Source organism: Crocodylus porosus, unplaced genomic scaffold (assembly GCF_001723895.1).
Source record: "Crocodylus porosus isolate Cpor-Errol unplaced genomic scaffold, CroPor_comp1, whole genome shotgun sequence".
In the NCBI taxonomy this organism is placed as follows: Eukaryota; Metazoa; Chordata; order Crocodylia; family Crocodylidae; genus Crocodylus; species Crocodylus porosus.
In genome coordinates, this window is record NW_017728918.1 from 39,139,884 (window position 1) to 39,160,287 (window position 20,404).

The following is a 20,404-nucleotide window of genomic DNA, read 5'->3' on the forward strand; positions in this document are numbered from 1 at the left end:
TGGGGAGCATCCTCTGCACCCGCTCCCTGCGTGGCACCCTGTGGCCATGCTCCCACCAATGGGGTGCTACTATCAGCTGTGGCAGGAATGGGCAGGGAGGTGGGGCTCAGCTGCAGGGTGCCATCCAGGGAGAAGGTGTGGGGGATACACAGGGAAGGAAATGGGGGCCATAGAAGCCCACCACCACTGCCAGAAGGGTCAGGGAGGGCTGGAGCTGCGGCTGTGACCAGTGGGGCCGGGCTGCACTCCAGTCAGGCCAGGGTTTGGAGCCAGGGGTGCCTGGAGTTTCCTCCAGGGCTGAGGGTAGGTGGCTCCCACCACTGCACACACCAGGGGAATCTGGGAGAGCAGGGCCCATGCCACCCCCGGGCTCCCCAGAACCATGCTCTTGCACGATCCATCAGGCTCTGATGGCCCCATGATCTAGCCTGGCGAAGGCCCCATCACAGTGAATACAGCTCTGGCTGAGGCAATCCATGGGACACTTGGAGCCTGGAGGCTTCTCCAGAGGTGGTGCCGGGGAGCCCAGGGGAGCATGTGGCCCGACGGATTGCAGCGTTGGGGAGGGGAACTGAGCAATCAGGTTCAGTTCCCTTCCCCAGCTTGATCTACCTGGGGAAGCAAACTGAGCCTGATCACACAGCCCCTGCAGCCCTCCCACGGTTGTGGCCCCAGATCTGCCTGGTGGATGAGAGAAGCTAAGTGCTGCTGCCTGGGACCGGTGGTATGCTGGCATTGGCAGGTCGGAGGCCCATAACCCCAGGACTGGCACAGCCCCTGCAGCCCTCCCGGGGTTGCGGAAGCCTGATCTGCCTGCCGGATGAGGGAGGCTGTTTCAAGCTTCCCCATTATAGTCTATGGGTGACACTTGAAACAGCATCAACACAGCATCACCATTTCGAGGAAATGAAACAGAACAGCAGTTTTGAACCAAAATGAAATTTGAAATGAAATCCTGTTCCATCGAAACATCGAAATGGAATGCTGCCGTTTTACACCGCCCTAGTAGATAACATGTCCTACGTATAATGTACAAGTGGTCTTATGTTTGGCTTTTACTTTTACAGGACCTGAGAGGAATTGTAACAAATCATGCTCTTCTGCTTCATTTTCCTTTAGTAACATCACTGTTTTCCCCTTCCATGAAGTATTTCATTTCTAAATTCATACACAAAGGGAGTAGAAAGCTCTTTGTTTGCCATTTGCGAAGTATTGTTTTGTACCTTTGGGATGCAAATCTAGAGCTGCTTGTTTTTGTTTTTTAATCAAAGAATATTAAGCAATTCAAAGCAGTGTAACCTGGAAGTACATGTGACTGTGAGTGGAAGGGAAAGGCCCCCAGGAATTAAGCCTCTGTGCAAATTGGGATCCCCACACAGTAGTATACATAGGTGGAACAGTTCCAAAACCTCAACCATTAATGATGATTTGTTCAGCTCATCACTAGCTCTAGATTCAAAGAGCCATCTGTAAACAGTTGATCTGACAGAAAAGTCACATCAGATGCCAGTGCAATCCATTTTTGTAGTTAGCCTGGAGGAGAAATCCAGAAGTAAGAGAATACTATTCAAGTTTACCTGTTTCTTTGCCTTCAGTTCTCTATGTTGCTGGGCCCTGGGGTACTAAATCAGCTCCTGGATTCCAGCTGGTATAATCTAGAACAAGTCAGAGACCCAAGTCAAGGGTTCAATTTGCACAAGGGGCTAGATTAAATAAAGGGATTAGAACATTTACCAGGGGTTCAGAAAAAATGAGGTGCCTAAATAGAAAGAAATTGATACCAAAAAATAAAAAAAATCACCAACTAATCATGGAGAAAGATCAGCAAAGAATGCACAGAATTCTGTTTCAGTCTGTGATTCTGAAGGACATTTCTCTAGCTGTCTACCTTGTCAGTTTTGGGCCTGGCTGTATGTTCTGAGTGTGTTAGCATGCACAGTGGTAGATATAGTGCCAGGGAGCCTTGCAACCTACTCTCTTGGCAGTTGATTTTCTGCGCTGGGACCAGGGTCATTCTAGTCTGGGTGTCAACTCTGCCCCTATATCAATGCTGACAATCATTGCATGCCATCATATAAATGAACTACAAAGATGTTCCACATTTTTGTGGAATAATTTGGTGGCTGGTTTGCTACTCTAGTTTCATAAATTGGCTGAACCTGTAGGACTTATAATGTGTACTGGAATGTTTCCCTAGGCCTCAGAAGTAGTTCCCCAAATGAATCATTCTCCCTGCATAAGGAAGAAATGTTATGTTCTTATTTTGTGGAGACAATGGAGGTATCAAAATGCAGTTCTAGTTTACAGGAGAAGTTTTTATGGTTATTGTGGCTTAGTGACCTCTGGCTCAAAAGTTGCTTTTTACTGCAACCATAGACCCAGGAAACTAGAGGCCCATGTTCTAGGAATTGCTTATGCAAAGGTGCTCTGAACAGGCGCTCTATTCTGACCACCACACCACAGGTCAGGCTCTATTCAGTCTCTTCCTTCCCCTTTGAGCACTCTAATTTTTAAAGTTAAGCCAGTGCTTCTTACCTTAAATAGTCATTAGGTAAACAGCAGTATGGTGGGAAGTTACTACTCCATCGGGAGCTAGGTTTCAGGCTTCAATGCAGGGCCTGCACCTTTCTAGGGCAGGAGAATTTTCACTTAAGCGCGCATCCTCGGACTTGCTCACTTCTTTTTGCCCCATGTATCTCCTGCTTTTGGCTGCCCCCAAGGCAGCTTCAAAAGGAGGGCTGGGAAAGGGCCTGGATAATGCTCAACCTGTGACATGATGGTTAGAGTACTGTGTGTGAAAATCAGAGACAGGTTCAAATATGCTAGCGGGAGGGCTTTAAACATTCATCACCTCCTTTTTCACAGCATCAATATTTAATTCCCTTTTACTTCATTTCATTCAATTTCCTACTGCTTCCTTCACTGACCCAGATTGCAATTTTAAGCAAAGTTGTCCCCGTTCTTGACTATGGTATCATAGATTTTGGCCTTTCTTAACTTTTCTTAAAGAACCTTTAATATTGTTCTACACTTTCCCACTCAATCAATTTCAATTATATTTTTCAGCTTATGGGAAGTAACTCCTTTGAAACACCCCCAAAGGGTCATAAGTACTTCCATCCAGACTGTAGAGTCTCAAAATCCCCTCCACATTGCTGTAGGCATATACATATCTGCTGCAGGCATGTACAAAGTCCACTCAGGGACTCGGTTACTCAGGAATGAAGTGGCAGAGATTTTCAAGCCAGGTATTCTCCTGTCTAGCTTGCCTGTGAGGAAGAGGTAACGATGGTCTGTGAGATTCAGATTCCAGGCCATGTCTTCTGCCTCCTTCAGAGCAAAGTTTGAGCCTAGATCACCTCAATCCTGGCTGAACTTTGGCCCCACTGTTCTACTTGGCATTTCGTTCTGGCTAACCTAGACTTCACTTGCTGATTTTTATGAATCGCATTCTTAGGCACTAGCTGCTTCTGCACGCTCCGTCGGGAGAGTGGATGTTTAATTTGGTGCCGTTGATTCCACTAAGCTTCAGGGCTTTTATGAGTTAGATGCTGCAAAACTGAGCTTAAGTCCCTTTTGTGGAATTATATTCAAGTTGACATGAATATTATAGGTTAGACTGTCCTGTTATTGAAAATAATCAGGTCATGATCACCAGTTGCTAGGCAACCACCAACTTTCAGTCCAGTGGTTAATGCTTTATTATCTGCTGTAACAAAGTCCAAAGCAGAATTGTTTTGTACTTTTTAGTTAGAAAATTATCATTTAAAGCTTTCATAAAAGCTAATGTTGTTTCACTACTGAGTGAATGACACAAAATAAAGTCTCTTCACCCCAGTAGCAAGACAATTTTTCTCTCACATTAAATAGACAGGTGCGTAAGAGACAGCGAATACTCTTCTCTGGTTTGATTCAATGCTCTGTAGCAATGTCCATCTCCAAGTCCTTCTTGGGGCTTGTTAGCACATTGATCTGTATACATTCCAATTCCACATGCACTGTGAGTTATCGGTAGCTCTAAAACAGGTAATGATGTCTTAATGTAGCTTACTGGAGGCTGAAATTAAACATACTTTTCAAAATGCATTTTCCTGTTGACCAGGTAACATTTAACATCAGACCTTCCCTCCTGATAGTATCTGTAAGGTTACTGCAGTGGTGGCAGATGCCAACCATCAGAAAAAAAATGTATATTGTCATTGTTCCTTGGTCCTACTGGCTTTGTATTCTTGATAAAGAATGCTTTTTTTTTTTTTTTCCAGAAACAGTGTTTGGAACTGAAATTAAATCATTTTACAAGGTTAAATATAATCATGAAAGCACCAATTCTTCAAATGCTGACATTGTAAATTAGAAAATGTGAAAAGGAATAGAGTTTATCTTTGACTTTCTAACCTAAAGACTTGGAATAAAGGGTAGAAATCATGAATAACCATGAGCCAGTGTTTTGGTATCTCTGGCAACATCTTTGGCCATTATAACTAATTTCAGTGTCACAGGGAAAGTCTGCCGGGGAACTTATTAAGAAGTAGCATAGACAATTTAACCACCAGCTATCAGTAGAATAATCTCACAATCTAAAGGGTAGACTGTGAGGATAAGAAACAAATAAATAGACACAGGTGCCATTTTTTCTTTGAAAGCAATCCAAGTCGTTTCCTTGCACCAGTTCCCAAAAGACAAAGATTCAGTGTACTTACAAACATGGTTCTTTTTAATAGGGTATTCTGGCCCATATGATACATCCTTTTAGTAAATACAGAATAAACTTAAAGAATGGGGAATTTGGTTATGATCTTATATCCTGATTATGAAAACTCTCAGATTGGTGGTTAACTTTATGTGTATGAAATAAAAAAACCACTACTTCCAGGCTTATGTTAAACACCTAACCTATATATGCAAAGGGATTAGTCCACCTGTCTGTGTGTCTGTCTGTCCCTAATGCTCTTTAAGCCCAGTGCAGTGGAGGGCAAAGGGAGGGGTCAGATGAGGAAACGTGAGAGCCAGGCCCCTGGCTACTGTGAGGCTTCAGTGAGCTCTGGTTTTATTGAAAATTCATCTGTCGTTCTTGACAGGCAATTTGCCAGTGTATATATATATTGGTTTGCAGGTTTGGGACCTTAAAAGGTAAAGATGGAAAATACCTTCTAGTTTCCTGAGTCCACCACATTATAGATAAGAGGCAATTTCCTGATGAAGCAAGTGGAGGGAGGGAAGCAAATGAAATAGTTTTCAAAAGCACTCAAATCCGGTTTTTGAGCATTTAACAGTGAAGTTACATATTACGCTTAGACTGTCCATCGAATGTTATGCAGTGCTGAAGTTAGCATGTGTTGGTAACAGTCTCACCCTAAGGGTTAATACCGTTTCATGCCTGCCCAGGTCTGACTTGCCACTGGAGGGCTGGTGAGACAAGACATTGTAAGGAGCCAGAACACCTACAGTATCCATGCTGGGGAGAGGGGAGAAGGCTGAGCACAGTGCATCTCGGGATGCTGTTGGGAGATCGCTCATTTTATCTCCATGGAGCAGACTGAAGTTACACTAATGCAAGCTAGGTAGACTGGCCCAGAGTTAATCTTCGATTGATGTGGAATACCTTTGAGACACTCAGAAGGTATGTAGTGAGTTAATATGTGAACACTCATATTTTAAGTGTCTTAGTATGATCTAAGTGTAACACGACCGTCACCCTAAGTCACATTTGGAAATAGGACTTGGTCCCCACTTACAAACTTAAGTGCTCTCAATGGGCCCTAAATACCATCACAAAATTTGTTCTTAAGTCACTTACATGTTTTTGAAGTTTTTACCCAATATCTGATGTTAAAACTGATAAAAGTTTGATCTTATTAAAAATGCCAAGAAACATCTACGTGGTAACCTATCAAAAAAGAAAACACAGAACATAGCTGAAAAAGAATAAAAGAAACATGATAAAAATAGGTCACACAGAAAATGGAAATCTAAAATTAAATATTTAATTAGAACTTTGATTTTGCTTTCAAGGTAGGTGGCATTGCACAGGCTATATTACAATGTTTTATAATATTTATTTATTTTTTTGCCAAAAAGAATACTGTTTTAACAGGCCACTTTAATATTAATACATGTGTAATAGGATCAGAACTGAAAATCAGCTGGAGATGGTACATTGTACATTATTGGGAAATTACAATTTTTTCTTTTGTATTGTAAAAACATTTATTTTTAACAATTTACCTACATTAATCAAAAAGTACAGCATATTTAATAATTTTACAAATTCTTCATAAAAAATATATCTCTGTACAAAAAGTTCTTTTGCACCTACTTCATGTCACAGCAGCATGTAGTGAAATGGCAGAATGGAATACTGGGAATGAAAATTAGATTGATTTGATCATAATGCCAGTGGTCTTCCCCAATCTCCCCAGTCCCCCTCCCCTCCTCCCCCCTCCCCTTTTTAATAACAGCTTTTCTTTGTTTACAAAATATTTTACACAAGAAAAAAAATTATTGCAGCGAGCCTGGAGAAAGGCAAGATGTGTGATACAAGCAGCAGTTTTAAACAGCTTTGAAGCACATATCCTGTTTAAAAAAAAAATATAGCATGTATTCTTTCCCCATCATAATGGGTCTGGTCAACAATGAGAAAGTGTCTTCTGCAAACATCTCAGAAAGTAAATTTCCTGGCTGCCATTACCTGACCGCTGTACAACATTTTAAGAGACTTGTTTTGATGAAGCACCACATACAAGTCTGTGCACACAGAGCCCTCCATAATGTAATAGCAGGAGTCTAACCTGAGCAGGGCAATGCAAATCTAATAGAGAAGGAGGGACCATTGAGCAATAGGCACAGAATTGAAAATGTAAGGAGATCTTTCTTTCTATTGAGGCCTAATCCTGCCATTCCTAGACAGGAAACACTCCCAGTTAGTATCACAGGATATTTTGGCTGCTTTAGATCATCATACTGAGACATAGCAGAATGCAATACTGGACAGAGAAACCTGAGCTAGTTTGGAAGGAGCTAACTCAAGTCCAGGGCACAGCTATTGCAGCACTCAGTACAAACTAACATACCTTGCTACTTAGCAAAGCTTTACATACCCCAGAGAAATGATCTACTCTAGAACATTTTCTCAGTAATGTAGTCCTTACACATCTTTCATAAATAACCAGCTAAAAGAAGGGGTTGCAAGATTAGGCCATGCAAGCAACATGTGACAACCAGCAAATTAATTTATTTTGATCTTTTTCTCTTTTCTGTTTTGAACTTCTTTCCCAATACTCCTCAGTGTTCATTCATGGACAGATATCGACAAGCTCGCTGAAAAGGTAGAATTAGACAGCTTCTATAAAGACTACTTAGTTAGCATTTTGCACTTGTTTTGAATGACTAAAATCTGAGATTTTTCCCTGTCTTTGGTATCACAAATGGAATCCCAAAGTTGCTAACACAATTTTTTAAAAAGATAATTTGAGGATCAGCAATCCATCTCTATGACCTCAATTTAGTTACCACTGTCCTCCCTGACCAAGTGTGGTAAGAGAGCCTCCCTTAACAAAGAAACATCCTGTACAGTGGGGGCAGGAATGGGAGGAAATGCAGACTGATTCTGACCTGATCGTTTCATTTTTACTTTCTTTCAGAAAAATGTGTAGCGCTCTAGGGTATAACAGAGAAATATAAATTAATATGCAATAAACAAAACTACCACCAAAAAATGAAACTATTAAAAATAATTATTAAATACCATATTTATTAAACACCATTTTTTCTTCAGGTGAAAAAGATAACAGCTGGAGGCTCTAAGTTACTTTATAGTATTGCTGATATTTTACATGTAAAAGATGTCAAATCTTCTAAGCTGATTAAGGTTTATCTTTTAAATTATTTTCCTATTCTGTTTCATTAGCCAAAAATGCTTTCTTTCTTTCTTAATATTTGTCCATGTTATGTTTAATAGTCACATTCTCCTCACATCAAATTAAAAGATATTGTTTGAAAATACTTCAATATAATAGAAAAGACATTAAAAAGTTTGGATTTGAAAGTTAAACAAGATATTAGCTTGGTTTTAGAACTGATGTACAAAACAACTCCCTCAGTTTCTATGCTCACACATTTAACTGAAAGCAAGTTATATTGCATTGTTTTCTGCAATTTGCAATTTTAAAGGATTATTTGAATCAATCTACCCATTCATATCTTTTTATCCCATATTTGTTTTTTAAAAATTACCAAAAGCTCCAAACTAATGTTAGTTGCATTGCTGCCAAAATACATACTTAAAAATCTCAAATTTTCACTGTCAAACTGTGTGAGTACAAAACAGCATTATGCAATGTGTTAAAATGGAACCCCCAAAAATCTAAAAACCAAACAACCAATTAAAAAACCCCCAAAAAGAAAAACAAAGCATATTCCTTTTGTTCAGTGTAGAAACTTAATGGTAGCTTGTTATGAACAATTTGCATTGGGTATAATTTGCATGCTACTGTAATGTGTTTTAGTTCAATGTAACATTAAAAATGATGTCATATAACTGGAGACAAATGGAAAAAAATGCAAAAGGGAAGACTGTATTGTGAGCAGAGGCTCACAGGCTTTATGAGCTATCTAAAATAAATTACTATTCACATTTGTACATGGCAAGCAGCAGTAGCTGCTAACCCCCCTGCTGTTTAATAGTATGATGCCAACAATAATGATTGATGACTGATTTCAGAAGAAACAATAGTGGAAATGAAAATGTCTTAGAAATGGGCTCTTGTTCTGGCTGGAAGTCTCCAATGGTTTGTACTGATGTCTAAGGAGAAATTTAGACAAATGAAATTAAACAAAACATGTATTTTTTTCCTATCACACAAGATTTCAAACTTGTGCTAAGTATGGGGTCTTATTCTAACACACCAGGTAAACTTAAGGAATGTTTTGCTCTGAAAAGAGTGAGTGAATGTTTATATACAATGGATAGTGTGTATAAACCCTGTATATTTTTACCAATATCATACTCAGTCATCCATGACACTCTAGTGCAAAAAATTGTGCATTAATGTTTTGCTATACAACAGCTGACTGGGAATTTGCAAACTGCCCTATTAATGAACATCTGAGATATACTGCAGGTTGCTTTAATTTCAACACGATTTCAATGGTAAAGCATTTGTAGGTGTTTGCAACCTTGAGGAAGGTTGTCTTCTCCTTCAAGAAAGCTTTTTCTTCATAATATTCCTGTTCTTGGGGATACTCTGTGGTATTTGTCACAGTACCTAAAGGATTTCTCCAAGTGCCCAGAAGATTGCATTGAAAGGCATCCAGCCACATACAAATATGAAAGTCTGAGGCATTAAATATGACAAATTGGCATGATTGGCAGTCTTCCTTAAAGTGTGCCTTGATTTGAAGCAGATGCAGCCAGGCATTTTAATCCACCTTTAAGATGAAAAAAAATATATATATTCTTTGTCTGATCCCCAGAAGACTGACATGTTTTACCAGAAAATTTAGCTGCATGTATGCCGGCAGAAGATGTTAAAGATTACAGCAGCAAAGCCAAGAGAAGAAGGGAAACTGGTATATGGCACCAAAGGAATTACTGCTTGTCCATCAGAGGTATGGCTATGAATCAGTCAGATTGGGCACTGAAGGCTATACCACTGTACAAACTGTGTTCAGAGTCGTGTCAAACCTCACAGCCTTTGCCTCTGTGGGTTTTAAGTTTGTGTCATACATGGGATTTTCAAATGAAGCCTGTCCATTGCTATTTTCATGTCCAGCATACCCATTGAACTGTACTTTTGGTCTTGTTCTACAAAAGGAGAAGAAAATATTATCAGCAATGATTAAAAATAAAAGTTTAGAACTACTGCATTTTTTAAAATAATTACTGTATAGGATCCATACATGCAATACAAGAGTGTTATCCTGCCCTAATAAACTTGTGGAGGGGGGCTAACAACTATGGGAGCTACATATAAGAAGTGATAAGGAGAATATAAATTTCTATGGGGTAAGCTGACACTACACAGAACAGAAACAATGGAGCCAAGCATAGGTATGCATTTTGTCTAGCAAAGTCTGTCAAAAACATGACAACTGTATTGTCTGTTGTAAGTGCCAAAAAAGGCAGGCAAAATAGAAACAAAGGTTGGATGGAAAAAGTAATAAAAATCATCCTTAAAAGTGGTCTTAATATTTTTATGGGCATTTTCATTTAAGGACTTGACCAGCAATACACCTGTCATCAGGTAAAGTTAAGTAAATTAACTTAACTTCTTATTCTGCAGAATTTAAGCACTTCAGTCAAATGAATACTACCTTCAGTTAAATGCACACTGTATGCAAATTGTTTTATAGTTATTTTGACACTTCTAAATGGTTGATTTTAGATTCAGAATCATAGCAGCCTGTTTGACCAATGTTGGTTTCTTTTCTTTTCTTTCTTTGCTCTGCTTTCATGTTGACTTTACAGGTGGTTTTAACCTTTTCTTCATCATAATTGTATATGGGATTTACAGTCATACTCCAATGTTATTTGGGGTGGTACACTTTTATTTAGGGTAATACGAGGTAATTATTTAGTGGAAGCAGATGGAAAGATGGAAGCAGATGGAAAGATGGAGGAGATTAATTTTAAGTCATTGGATAAATGTGCTCAGACTTGAGCACTTAACAGTACATTTAGCTACCTAAATAACTGGTCTGATTTGCAGCGCAAGTGGAAACTTACAGCTCCCATTGACCGAAATTTTTCTGGTTAAAAAAAAAATCTTTGGTTCCTAAATAAGTATTTGAGTGTTAAAATTTAGATAACTAACTAGATTGACCAATACTCAGAGAAACTATGAAACTGGAGCAGTGAATAGCAGATTTTGTTTTCAAGAACCAACTCTTCATTGTGGCTACCATTTTACTTTCCTTCTACTTTCATTTAATTTACAAACTGTAATGGTAAATATTATAAATGTATTCAGAAATAAATGTATCTACTTTAATTAAAAACTTATTAAAATATTACACAACACCAAAACCAAAGAAATTGCAGTCTACCTGCTATCCAACAGAAATAACTTACTTAACACTGTATTTGCCCTTCTCAACAACTGTGATGTATTTAAACAAATGGGTAACCAAGAGCAGGAAATTATTTAGGAAATTATTTACTTATTAGCAGCAAACGGAGGATAGTATACCCAGATTCATTTGGTTTTGAAGTTCTGAATTAAGAGAACCCTGTAGGTCCTGATTGTAACATAGGAAGCATTCTCTTGACACAGGCAGACGAGAAAGCAGCCATTAATCTGTCATTTTATAAGCTCTGGGTAAGAGAATACCAGGGCTGGCGAGGATATAGGCTTGGGCATGATGGGGTTGGGATGGGGATCACATTTCATTACAGAGATTCTGGGATTTACTGTATCCCTAAGGGCACCTCCGGTAGGTTTCATAACTTAAGCAGACTCCCAGGGCTATCTAAGGATACATTAGGTGTCTCACAAGTTTCAGTAGAACTGGCAGGGTGAAAAAGTCACTTAAAGTGACCTTTCCTTTTCTTCCTCACCTCCTTAGGGCTTTGATTTCTATGTTGTATGAGGTTCTGCACAAAATTTCATCCCGAGCCTTTCTAGAATGGAGAATAGTAATCAGTGTCAATTGATACAGTTAATATTGTGTTTTCATATGGGCCTGTGCTCTAATAATCAATTTCCTGATTCTGGACACGATCTTAAATATGACACTGATAATCTATCTGAAACATCTTGTTTTACTGGAATAGTATACTGACAAAATACAGAAAAGAAAAAATAGTCATTCCAACTTTACCATATTTACCCAAATCCAAGATAACTTTCAATGTGAGATTCCAATAATTAGAATGTAAGACCCCCAACTATTAGATTAGACACATGAAAAAATAATTAATTAAAAAATATATAATTTTTCATGCTTAAAATCTAATTATCTGGGAGTCATCTTAAGTTCACCCCCAACACCACCACTGCAGCAGGGAAGCAGTGGTAAGGGGGCAGGTGGCAGGAGGGCAAGCAGCAAGGGAATCAAGGTTTTACCCCTTGCCCCCTGAATCTGTCCCCACCACCACTTGCTGCGTGCTTCCCTGGTGCCTGCATACCCTGGCACCTCCCCTCTGGAACGAGCCTCCTGCCATTTGCCCACCCTCCTACCTGCCACCCATGCCTGCACCCACTGGCACCTGCCCCCTTCCCCTCCCCGCCTACTGTTAAGATCCACATAATCCTTTTTTAGAAGGGGAAAAAAAAGTGATCCTTTAAGTTGAAAACGTACCTCCCCCACAATGCTGCCACCTCTGCCACTGCTGGCTACCCCTTCTCCTCTACTACCTCTGTACCCCACATCTCCTTTCCCCTTCCACCACCACTTAAAGTCTGGCCCCAGCTCTAGCTCCAAGCCAACTCTGGCCAGGGACACAGAGGCACATGGTCGCTCCTGTCATGCCTGGTCATGAAGCACTGGCACTGATGGCAGCAACTCTGACCTTGTTTCCGGAGCTGCAGCCTGAGCTGGTACTGATGCAACCATTTCTATGTGGCTTGGCAGGGCCAGAGAAACCACATGTTCCATGTTTCAGCCTGGAGCTAGGCTAGGGCTGGGGCTGGGGCTGAGGCCAGGGCCAGAGTTGGAGCTGGCAGTAATGATGGGTGGGGAGGATAGGCATTGTGTGGGGAGGATTGGAGACATGGCAGTAGAGGGCAGGTAAGTGATGGGGTGGCAGAGGTACCAGTTCCAACTCCATCTCTGATCCTGACTCTGAGCCCAGGACAGGACCAGCGTCAGAGCCACAGCAGCTGCTTGTGTCTTGACTCCCATGTCCCCTGGCCTGTACTTGAATCAAAGACAAGGGGTTTTCCCTCCATGCTTAATGGAGGAAAAAAATCTCATCTTGGATCTGAGTAAATGTGGCGAGTTAAGGAGTAACGTCCCCTTATATAAATCACTAGGTTTTTAATGTTTGATAAAAGTATCAGAGCAGCAAGGTTGTAGCAAACACTACCATAAACAAAATAAATACAAATGTTCTTCTGAAGACCATTTTTAAACTTTATCATTTTTAATTAGAATAAAACAATCTTCAATTATTTAGTGTCAAGGATCATATAACATGCAATAAACCTTCATTAAAATAAACATCGTTCAGGTTGTACATCTAGTACAGTTCTGTTGATTTTGATTTTCTAACAGTAGACTTAGTTGGGCATCTTATGCCTTCAATATTCCATGCTCTGACATGACCTAAACTCTTGTGGCTCCTTGCTGCTATATAACATTTTCCCCCATGCTGGTACTGGGCACATTTAGAAATGAAGAGTAGGTTGGACAGCATAATCTCTCCCTGTAACAGATTCTTGACCAGAGATCAAAGGGATTTTCTGAAATATTTTTTCGCAGTCAAGGGCACTTGTTATTTGCCAAAATATACAGCACGTTAACTGGAGTTCATCGGACTAAACCCCTCATCACTTTCTTTTTGCCATACCATGTAATGATAAGGTAGGTGGATAGCCAAGTTATAAAATTAGGGAATAGGCCCATGCTGTACAGTATTTTAACTTTCATTCTTGATATCAAAAAGTACCATGATGAGATGAAGGACCAAAGAGCCCACAAGAGTATGGCTAGAACAACTTTTTGTTTTCATTAAAAGGCCATTTTTAAAATTAAAAATAAAACAGGTGAAAGCCATAAGGCATTACAGCTGGTCACAAAAAAAATATTTATTCTATCTGAGAAAGTTCTAGTCCAACACCATTTCCTGGTAGGAGCAAAATGTTAGTGCATATACAGATGCAGGTTTCTCCACTACATTTCTGACAACTCAAGGGATTTATTCAGACATTATGTACCAAATTTGCATAATTTACATATAAGATGAGGCTATTCCAATTACAGAAGTGTTTTCTATAAGCTTACTCAGCATGTACTGTAAGTAGTTGCATTACAGGCTGTTGCCTCATGGGATTTATAGATTTTCTAACGTTTATAATTAATACTATTACTTTGAAGTAAACAATATATATTATATTTAATAAAACTAAAATTATAGGATAAAATTATCTGCCTTAAGATTTTAATCTGATTCAACCTAACAAACCAAGAAGTTTTATAGATTTTTGCTCCTTAACATGGTGACTCATTTCTTTAAATGTTTGCCATTAAGAATTGTTCTGCAGTGAACTTCTGTGTGGGAGAACTCAGGCATATTTTTCCTTTTTAGAATAAGGAAGATGTTCTAAAATGTTTTATCACCACATTCCCTAGGTCCCAGAACATTTATCCACCCAAATTTAAACAAAAAATGTATTAAGTTTTTTAAGAAATAACATTGACAATACCTGTGTTTGTAGAGGTAAAATGCAAACCCTGATAATATTAGAGCAAAGAATGGAACCAGGATGGCAGCTGCAACAGAACTGCTGTTTGTGCCATAGTAGTGGTTTGAAAGGTCAGTACCAGAACTTAAAGGACCTAAAAATGAAGAAAGGAAGAGTAGTGATATCATTAGTTAATATCATGCTGTATGTGAAATACATGTTTTTCTCACTGAAGAAAAGAAGGAAAAATCCTGTGCTGTAAAATTGCTTTCAAATTAAATACAAAATAAGGTATTCAAAAAGGTCGAATGTTAATCTACTACTATTAAAAACCATAATGATTTGACATCAGTCTCTCTCAAGTTAAATAATTACTGGGCATGTCTACACAAGATGCTACTGCACAGTTCTTACTGCACATTTATTTAGTGTTTGTATTAGCAAGTACTAAACAAATGCTCAGTAACCACAGTTACTGTGCAGTAGCGTCAGCAAACGACTTTTAGGTGACATTACTGTCCAGTAGTCTAATAATACTGCATAGCAGAATATTAGCACTGTCCGTTGTGTGACACGCTACTCTACAGAATTTTTCAGCTATTGTGCAGTCAGCGTCTCAAGTAAATGCGCCCACTGAGACTCAACATTCCCAGTGTGTGTGTATATGTGTGCGTGTGTATGAATTACTGCTTTGCTAATAAAAATTATTCAAAAAATTAAAAAATGAATAAATTCCAAACAGCTTGAGCCCCAATAAGAATCATGATTAGTGCCATATCAACAGGAACGCTCTGAAGAATTTACAGTCTGATTTGAAACAATGCTGCAATAAGTGAAAGGGAAAAAAAAGATCATGAAGAAAAAGGGTAATTGGAATACAACACAATGCTATATTGGTTAGGTATGTCCTACTGGATTAAGGGAAAACAAACAAACCCTGAAGATCTAATCACAGAACACATCAAGAAATAATTATGTAATGTTGACAGGATCATAATATTTTTTTAGAGCAGGAAAGACAAGTGATCCTTTATGTTGAAAATCAGTTTCAGCTGGAAACATTTTTAACATCAATTCCCTCTACACTTTGTATACAGATATATACATACAAAGCACTTTCCTTCTGAAGGGAGTGGGAAGAAAAGGCTGTAGACAAATTGTTTATGTATAAGGAATTCATAAAAAAATTAGGAGTCTGAACCAAAGCCAACAGAGTTAAGAAAAGTTATTTTTAACTCACTTTAATGGGCTTTGAATCAGGCTGTAGTGTTTCTAGTGTTGTTAATGATTTAATGTCTTTTGTGTTCATTATTAGCCCTGTATGAAATCAAGGGCTCAGTTCAACTTCTGAAGAACTGGAAAGCCTCTCTGTGATCACATAGAGCATTTTTACACGTGCTCCCAGACGTGATGCCAGGGACTTTAATTAGCAAGCTGCACTAATTAAAAGTGCCTGCTTGTCACACGTATCAGTATTGCCATGCATATCTGTGCTGAAAAAATGGTGGCAGGGCACTTTGAACTAAAGCTAATTTGATGTGTTTTATTTCAAAGTGCCCCACTGCCATTTTGTCAGCATTGAGATGTGTAACGACACTAACACACAGGACATGTGAGGCTGCTGGATAGCATCAACTTCCATGCTCCAGCAGACTCAGTTAATCAAGTCTGCTCTGACATGCTGGATTTCCAGCACATTGGAGCTGGCTCTTTCCATACGCGTAGGAGCTCCCTGTGTCACTTTGATTAGACAACTATATTAGGTGCAAACACTGAGAGTTATACTTTAACTTGGTCAATGATTTGGTAAAGGTAAACTTATTTCTTACATAAAAAGGTATTCAACACAATGGTCTGGATACGATGTGGACTACCTTTACTTAAGTCAAATTATATTATAACAATATGAATCAAATTTGTACACAGTAGAAAGTACCATGTACCATGTATGATTCAAATTTCTACACAGTTGAGCCAGGCAGTTAAGTACATTAGCTATCAGTGTTATGGGAGCTTTTACATTTAACTGTCAGTTCACAGCTCTAAGAGGGATTTCTGATTTCAGATTACCAATAAAAATGTTCTAATGATCACATCATTTCCACCTGGTTCACACCTAGTTCAACAGAAACCTAACTGTGCATGTCAAAATGTAATTTTTTTTTGCTGAATTTTCAAAAAAAAATATTCATATTAAGGACTTCATCTGTGTATTAAAAATTTCAGGCCTTTAGGGCCTTGTTACTTTGGACACTTAGCATGCATTTTATTTAAATTGTAGTAAACAGTACTGTGCTCTCTTACAAGTAAGAATGTATTCTAAGCAGTAGTACAGTAATGCTTACCATGACAGAGTTGGACAGCTGTGTCCCCCTAACACTGACGCCCAGCACTGTGTGCCGCATCTCATAACTCCACTTACAAGGACGTACAACCCCCATAGATTCATAGATTGTAGAGTCGGAAGGGACCACAGTGAATCATCATGTCTGATCCCCTCCCCCTGGCAGGAATGAGGACTGAGGTCAGATGACCCCAGCCATGTGACTATCAGGCCTTCTCTTGAAGACCTCGAAGTTAGGTGATACTACCACCTCTCTTGGAAGCCTGTTCTAGATTCTGGCCACCTTTACTATAAAAAAATCCTTCCTAATGTCTAACCTGAATCTACTCTCCACTAGTTTGCACCCATTATTCCTAGTTACTCTTAGGGGCGCTCTGGTAAATAGTGCATCTCCAATTCCCTGTTGTCTTCCCTTGATAAATTTATAGGCGGTTACAAGGTCTCCCCTCAACCATCTCGAGCGAAGGCTGAAGAGATCCAGATCCCTCAACCTCCCCTTGTAGGGTCTTTCACGAAGGTCATTAATCATGTGAGTAGCCTTCATCTGAACCCTCTCCAGATCCTCTTTGTCCCTCTTGAAGTGCGGTGCACAAAACTGGACGCAGTACTCCATGCCTGGAGCCCATGCCCTCCTCACTGCATACCTAGTGCTGCCAGCATGGGAGCATCTGCTCCTCTCATGCCAAGATGAGCCAGGTCTCTGTCACTGGTGGACAGTGGAAGGAAGCAGAGGGAACAAGGGCTGGGAGGTGCCCCTGCATCTGCACCTGCCACTAGATGTGCAGGACAAACCCGGTCCCTGCTGCTGGAAGTCTTGAACCAGCTCTGGTGTGATGCTTGGACGCAGTCCAACTGTCACAGATTCACCCACAAACCAAACTGCCTTTGGGGTTCACCATCTGACATGCATGAATATTCTTTTAAATTAGATTTACTTGTGTGACTTTTGGTTTCTATGGGTGCATCTACACAAGATGCTACTGCACAGGTGTTACTGTGCATTAATTTAGCACTTGCATTAACAATTACTAAATAAATCTGCAGTAACTGGAGTAACTGCACAGTAGCACAGACAAACATCTTTTAAGTGATGCTACTGAGCAGTAGCCTAATAATACTGCATAGTAGCATATTAGCACTGTCCATGCTGTAATACACTACTGTGCAGTATTTTTCAGCTACTGAACAGTCAGTATCTCATGTAGATGTGCCCTATTTGTAGCTAATGTGAAGCTGTGTTCAGTTTTGTCATTTTTACATCTCTCTGTATTATAGTAGCTGATATAAAAATAGTTTTGTAATGTTATAATGTAACATTCAGTATGCATCTTGGCTAAATATATGTGGCTAAGAAACAATAGTTGCTGTAGCTGTAAAGAGTTGGGCAGGGTAGTTAGCCCTTTTTACACCCAAAAGGAACCCAACTGCAAGACCAAATAAGGTGATGACAATAGATCTTTGAGAATCACTAGCTATTCCAATTCAGAGAATGCCATGTTTGTTCCTTGTATGCACAGAAACAATGGCTAAGCAAATGGGCCCAAAACTTTTGTCGTGAAAGGGGAGTGATACAGGGGCAGATACACTTTTATCCCATCTGGTGGAGAGAGAAAACTCATCTGCATAATATTAATAATTCCATGTTTACTTCAATCACAGTGTAAAATGAAAAGATCTTCCATCAGTCAGAGACACTAGATGGTAGAAACAACTTCAAAAGCAGCCATAGAAAGTGTTTTTGGATATTACAGCTAAGAACAGATATTTCAGGAGGTTAAATTGGGTTCAAAACGGTCACTTTATTTAAACTTAGCTCATTCTGGTGTTGACCTGACACTTAGAGACCTAGTCTCAGTAACTGGCAATCAATCTAAACCTGTTATTCTACAGAAGTTAAAAGCACACAGACCAGTTTAAAAATTGCAGAACCCAGTTTAAGATAAACCTGGATCTATGCGTATCAGACTTATTTGGTTTAGGTCAAATGGGTGCATGGAACTTCTGTACAGTTTCCCAGTCCTGGGTCTGGGAAAGCTCAGCCACTTGCCCCAGACCTGGAGCTGCTCTTTTCACCCAGTGCCCCCACCATTAATTTATTCCCCCCGCCTCCTCTTTGAGTAGCCTGGAAGGTTTGTCAGAATCAGCATTGCCAAACTAGTGTTACAAACAGGTGAAGACCAGTTTACTTGCCTTTTAATTAGATCTGTCTGTAAGAAAAATCAATCAGCAGAGAACTAGCATTTGTAATTAAAAACTTATTTTATACCTATATGTCAGTTTATTCCTGGACAAATATGCTACTTATCTATCATATAGGACATTAAAAAGATGTGTAGTCTTTAAATTAGTCTTTAATTTTATGAATGTTACTAATGTAGGAAGCTCAACATTATTTTAACAAAGTCTATTCACTACAACAAACTACTTCAAAATTAACATATGATTAAAAATACCCTGATATGTAGTGTGTATTTCCTCTGACAGTGTTATTATAATGACAAATGAGACACCCCATGGTGCTTCTCAATTCTCTGCAAATGCTACTGATTTTTTCCATGAGCTGAAAATACCTACTTGCAATAAATATATATATAAAAAATCTATTTTTAATTATATATATATGCATTATATATATGCAAATTAAAGATAGATTTTTCCCATTTAATTGTCACTATTGAAACATATTTTATTATTAAAAAATTCTATTATTTAATGTATTAATTAGCATACTCCAGTGATATGGGTAAGCCATAGATTATTACCTTTTTATTCATTTTTAATAGGCATTAGAAATAAATCCTGGTATGAAGCAGTACACATACCAAAAGAGCCTAAAAAAGCTAGGACTCTGCAGTGTAGAAAGCAGAAGACTAAGGGGTAACATAATAGAGGTCTATGAAATAATGAAGGGTGCGTAACAAGTTGAACAGGGAACTGCTATTCACCATATCCCAGAATACTCGAACTAGGGGGCACCCCTGAAATTAGCAGGTGACAGGTTTAAAACTAACAGAAGAAAGAACTTTTTTAAAAAAATACATACAGCTAACTTGTGGAATTCATGGCCACCAGAGGGGGTGGAGATAGATAGCATATACAAGTTCAAAAAGGGACTGGATAATGGAGAATAAATGTGTTAATGGCTTTTGAACAGAATGGTTGGAGATGTTTCCTCTGGCATCTCTAAACTAATAATGGCAGATCCCAGGGAGGTTATTTAATAGGGGACAGATCACTCTAGGGATATCTGGTTCAATGCTCTCCCTCTATAGCATCCTTTTTTGACACTGGCACAGACACAATGTTGGGCTACATGGACCATTGGATAATGCCACTGTTATTTCATACTTCAAGATTAGTAATTTTAGAATCACTTTATAGCAGTATGACTATTAGGGGTGAACCTAATAGTCATACTGCTATATGTGATATTCTTATCATTCTCATCATTTATGTCAAATCATAGACACAATCAGAAACCTCTTAGAGCTGTTTTCAGCATCACTCTTTAATGTAGACAAACTAGAGTACTAAGGTGGTACAGGGTAAGAGGCAATATCTTTAGGGCTAGGGACAGACATTCAAAAAGCCTAAGCCTGAATTGATTTAATATTTTCAATTTAGTCTAACCTGGCTTGGATGAATCCATTTGAAACTGCATAGAACTCCCCAAAATGCAGGCACATGCCCGCAGTGGCTCAGGCTAGAAGCCGGGGGG

The 20,404-nt window shown here is 39.1% G+C and overlaps 1 protein-coding gene across 1 annotated transcript in view; it reads right to left on the reverse strand.

Moving 5' to 3' along the window:
- Positions 1-7,915: 7,915 nt before the first annotated feature.
- Positions 7,916-20,404, reverse strand: part of CSMD1 (CUB and Sushi multiple domains 1) — a 1,867,828-nt gene continuing 1,855,339 nt past the window's right edge. The window contains exons 69-70 of the mRNA XM_019538151.1: positions 14,364-14,496; positions 7,916-9,802 (exon numbers count right to left, since the gene is read on the reverse strand). Coding sequence (XP_019393696.1) covers positions 9,643-9,802; positions 14,364-14,496 — 293 coding nt within the window. The 3' untranslated portion in view covers positions 7,916-9,642. The remainder of the gene's footprint in view (positions 9,803-14,363; positions 14,497-20,404) is intronic.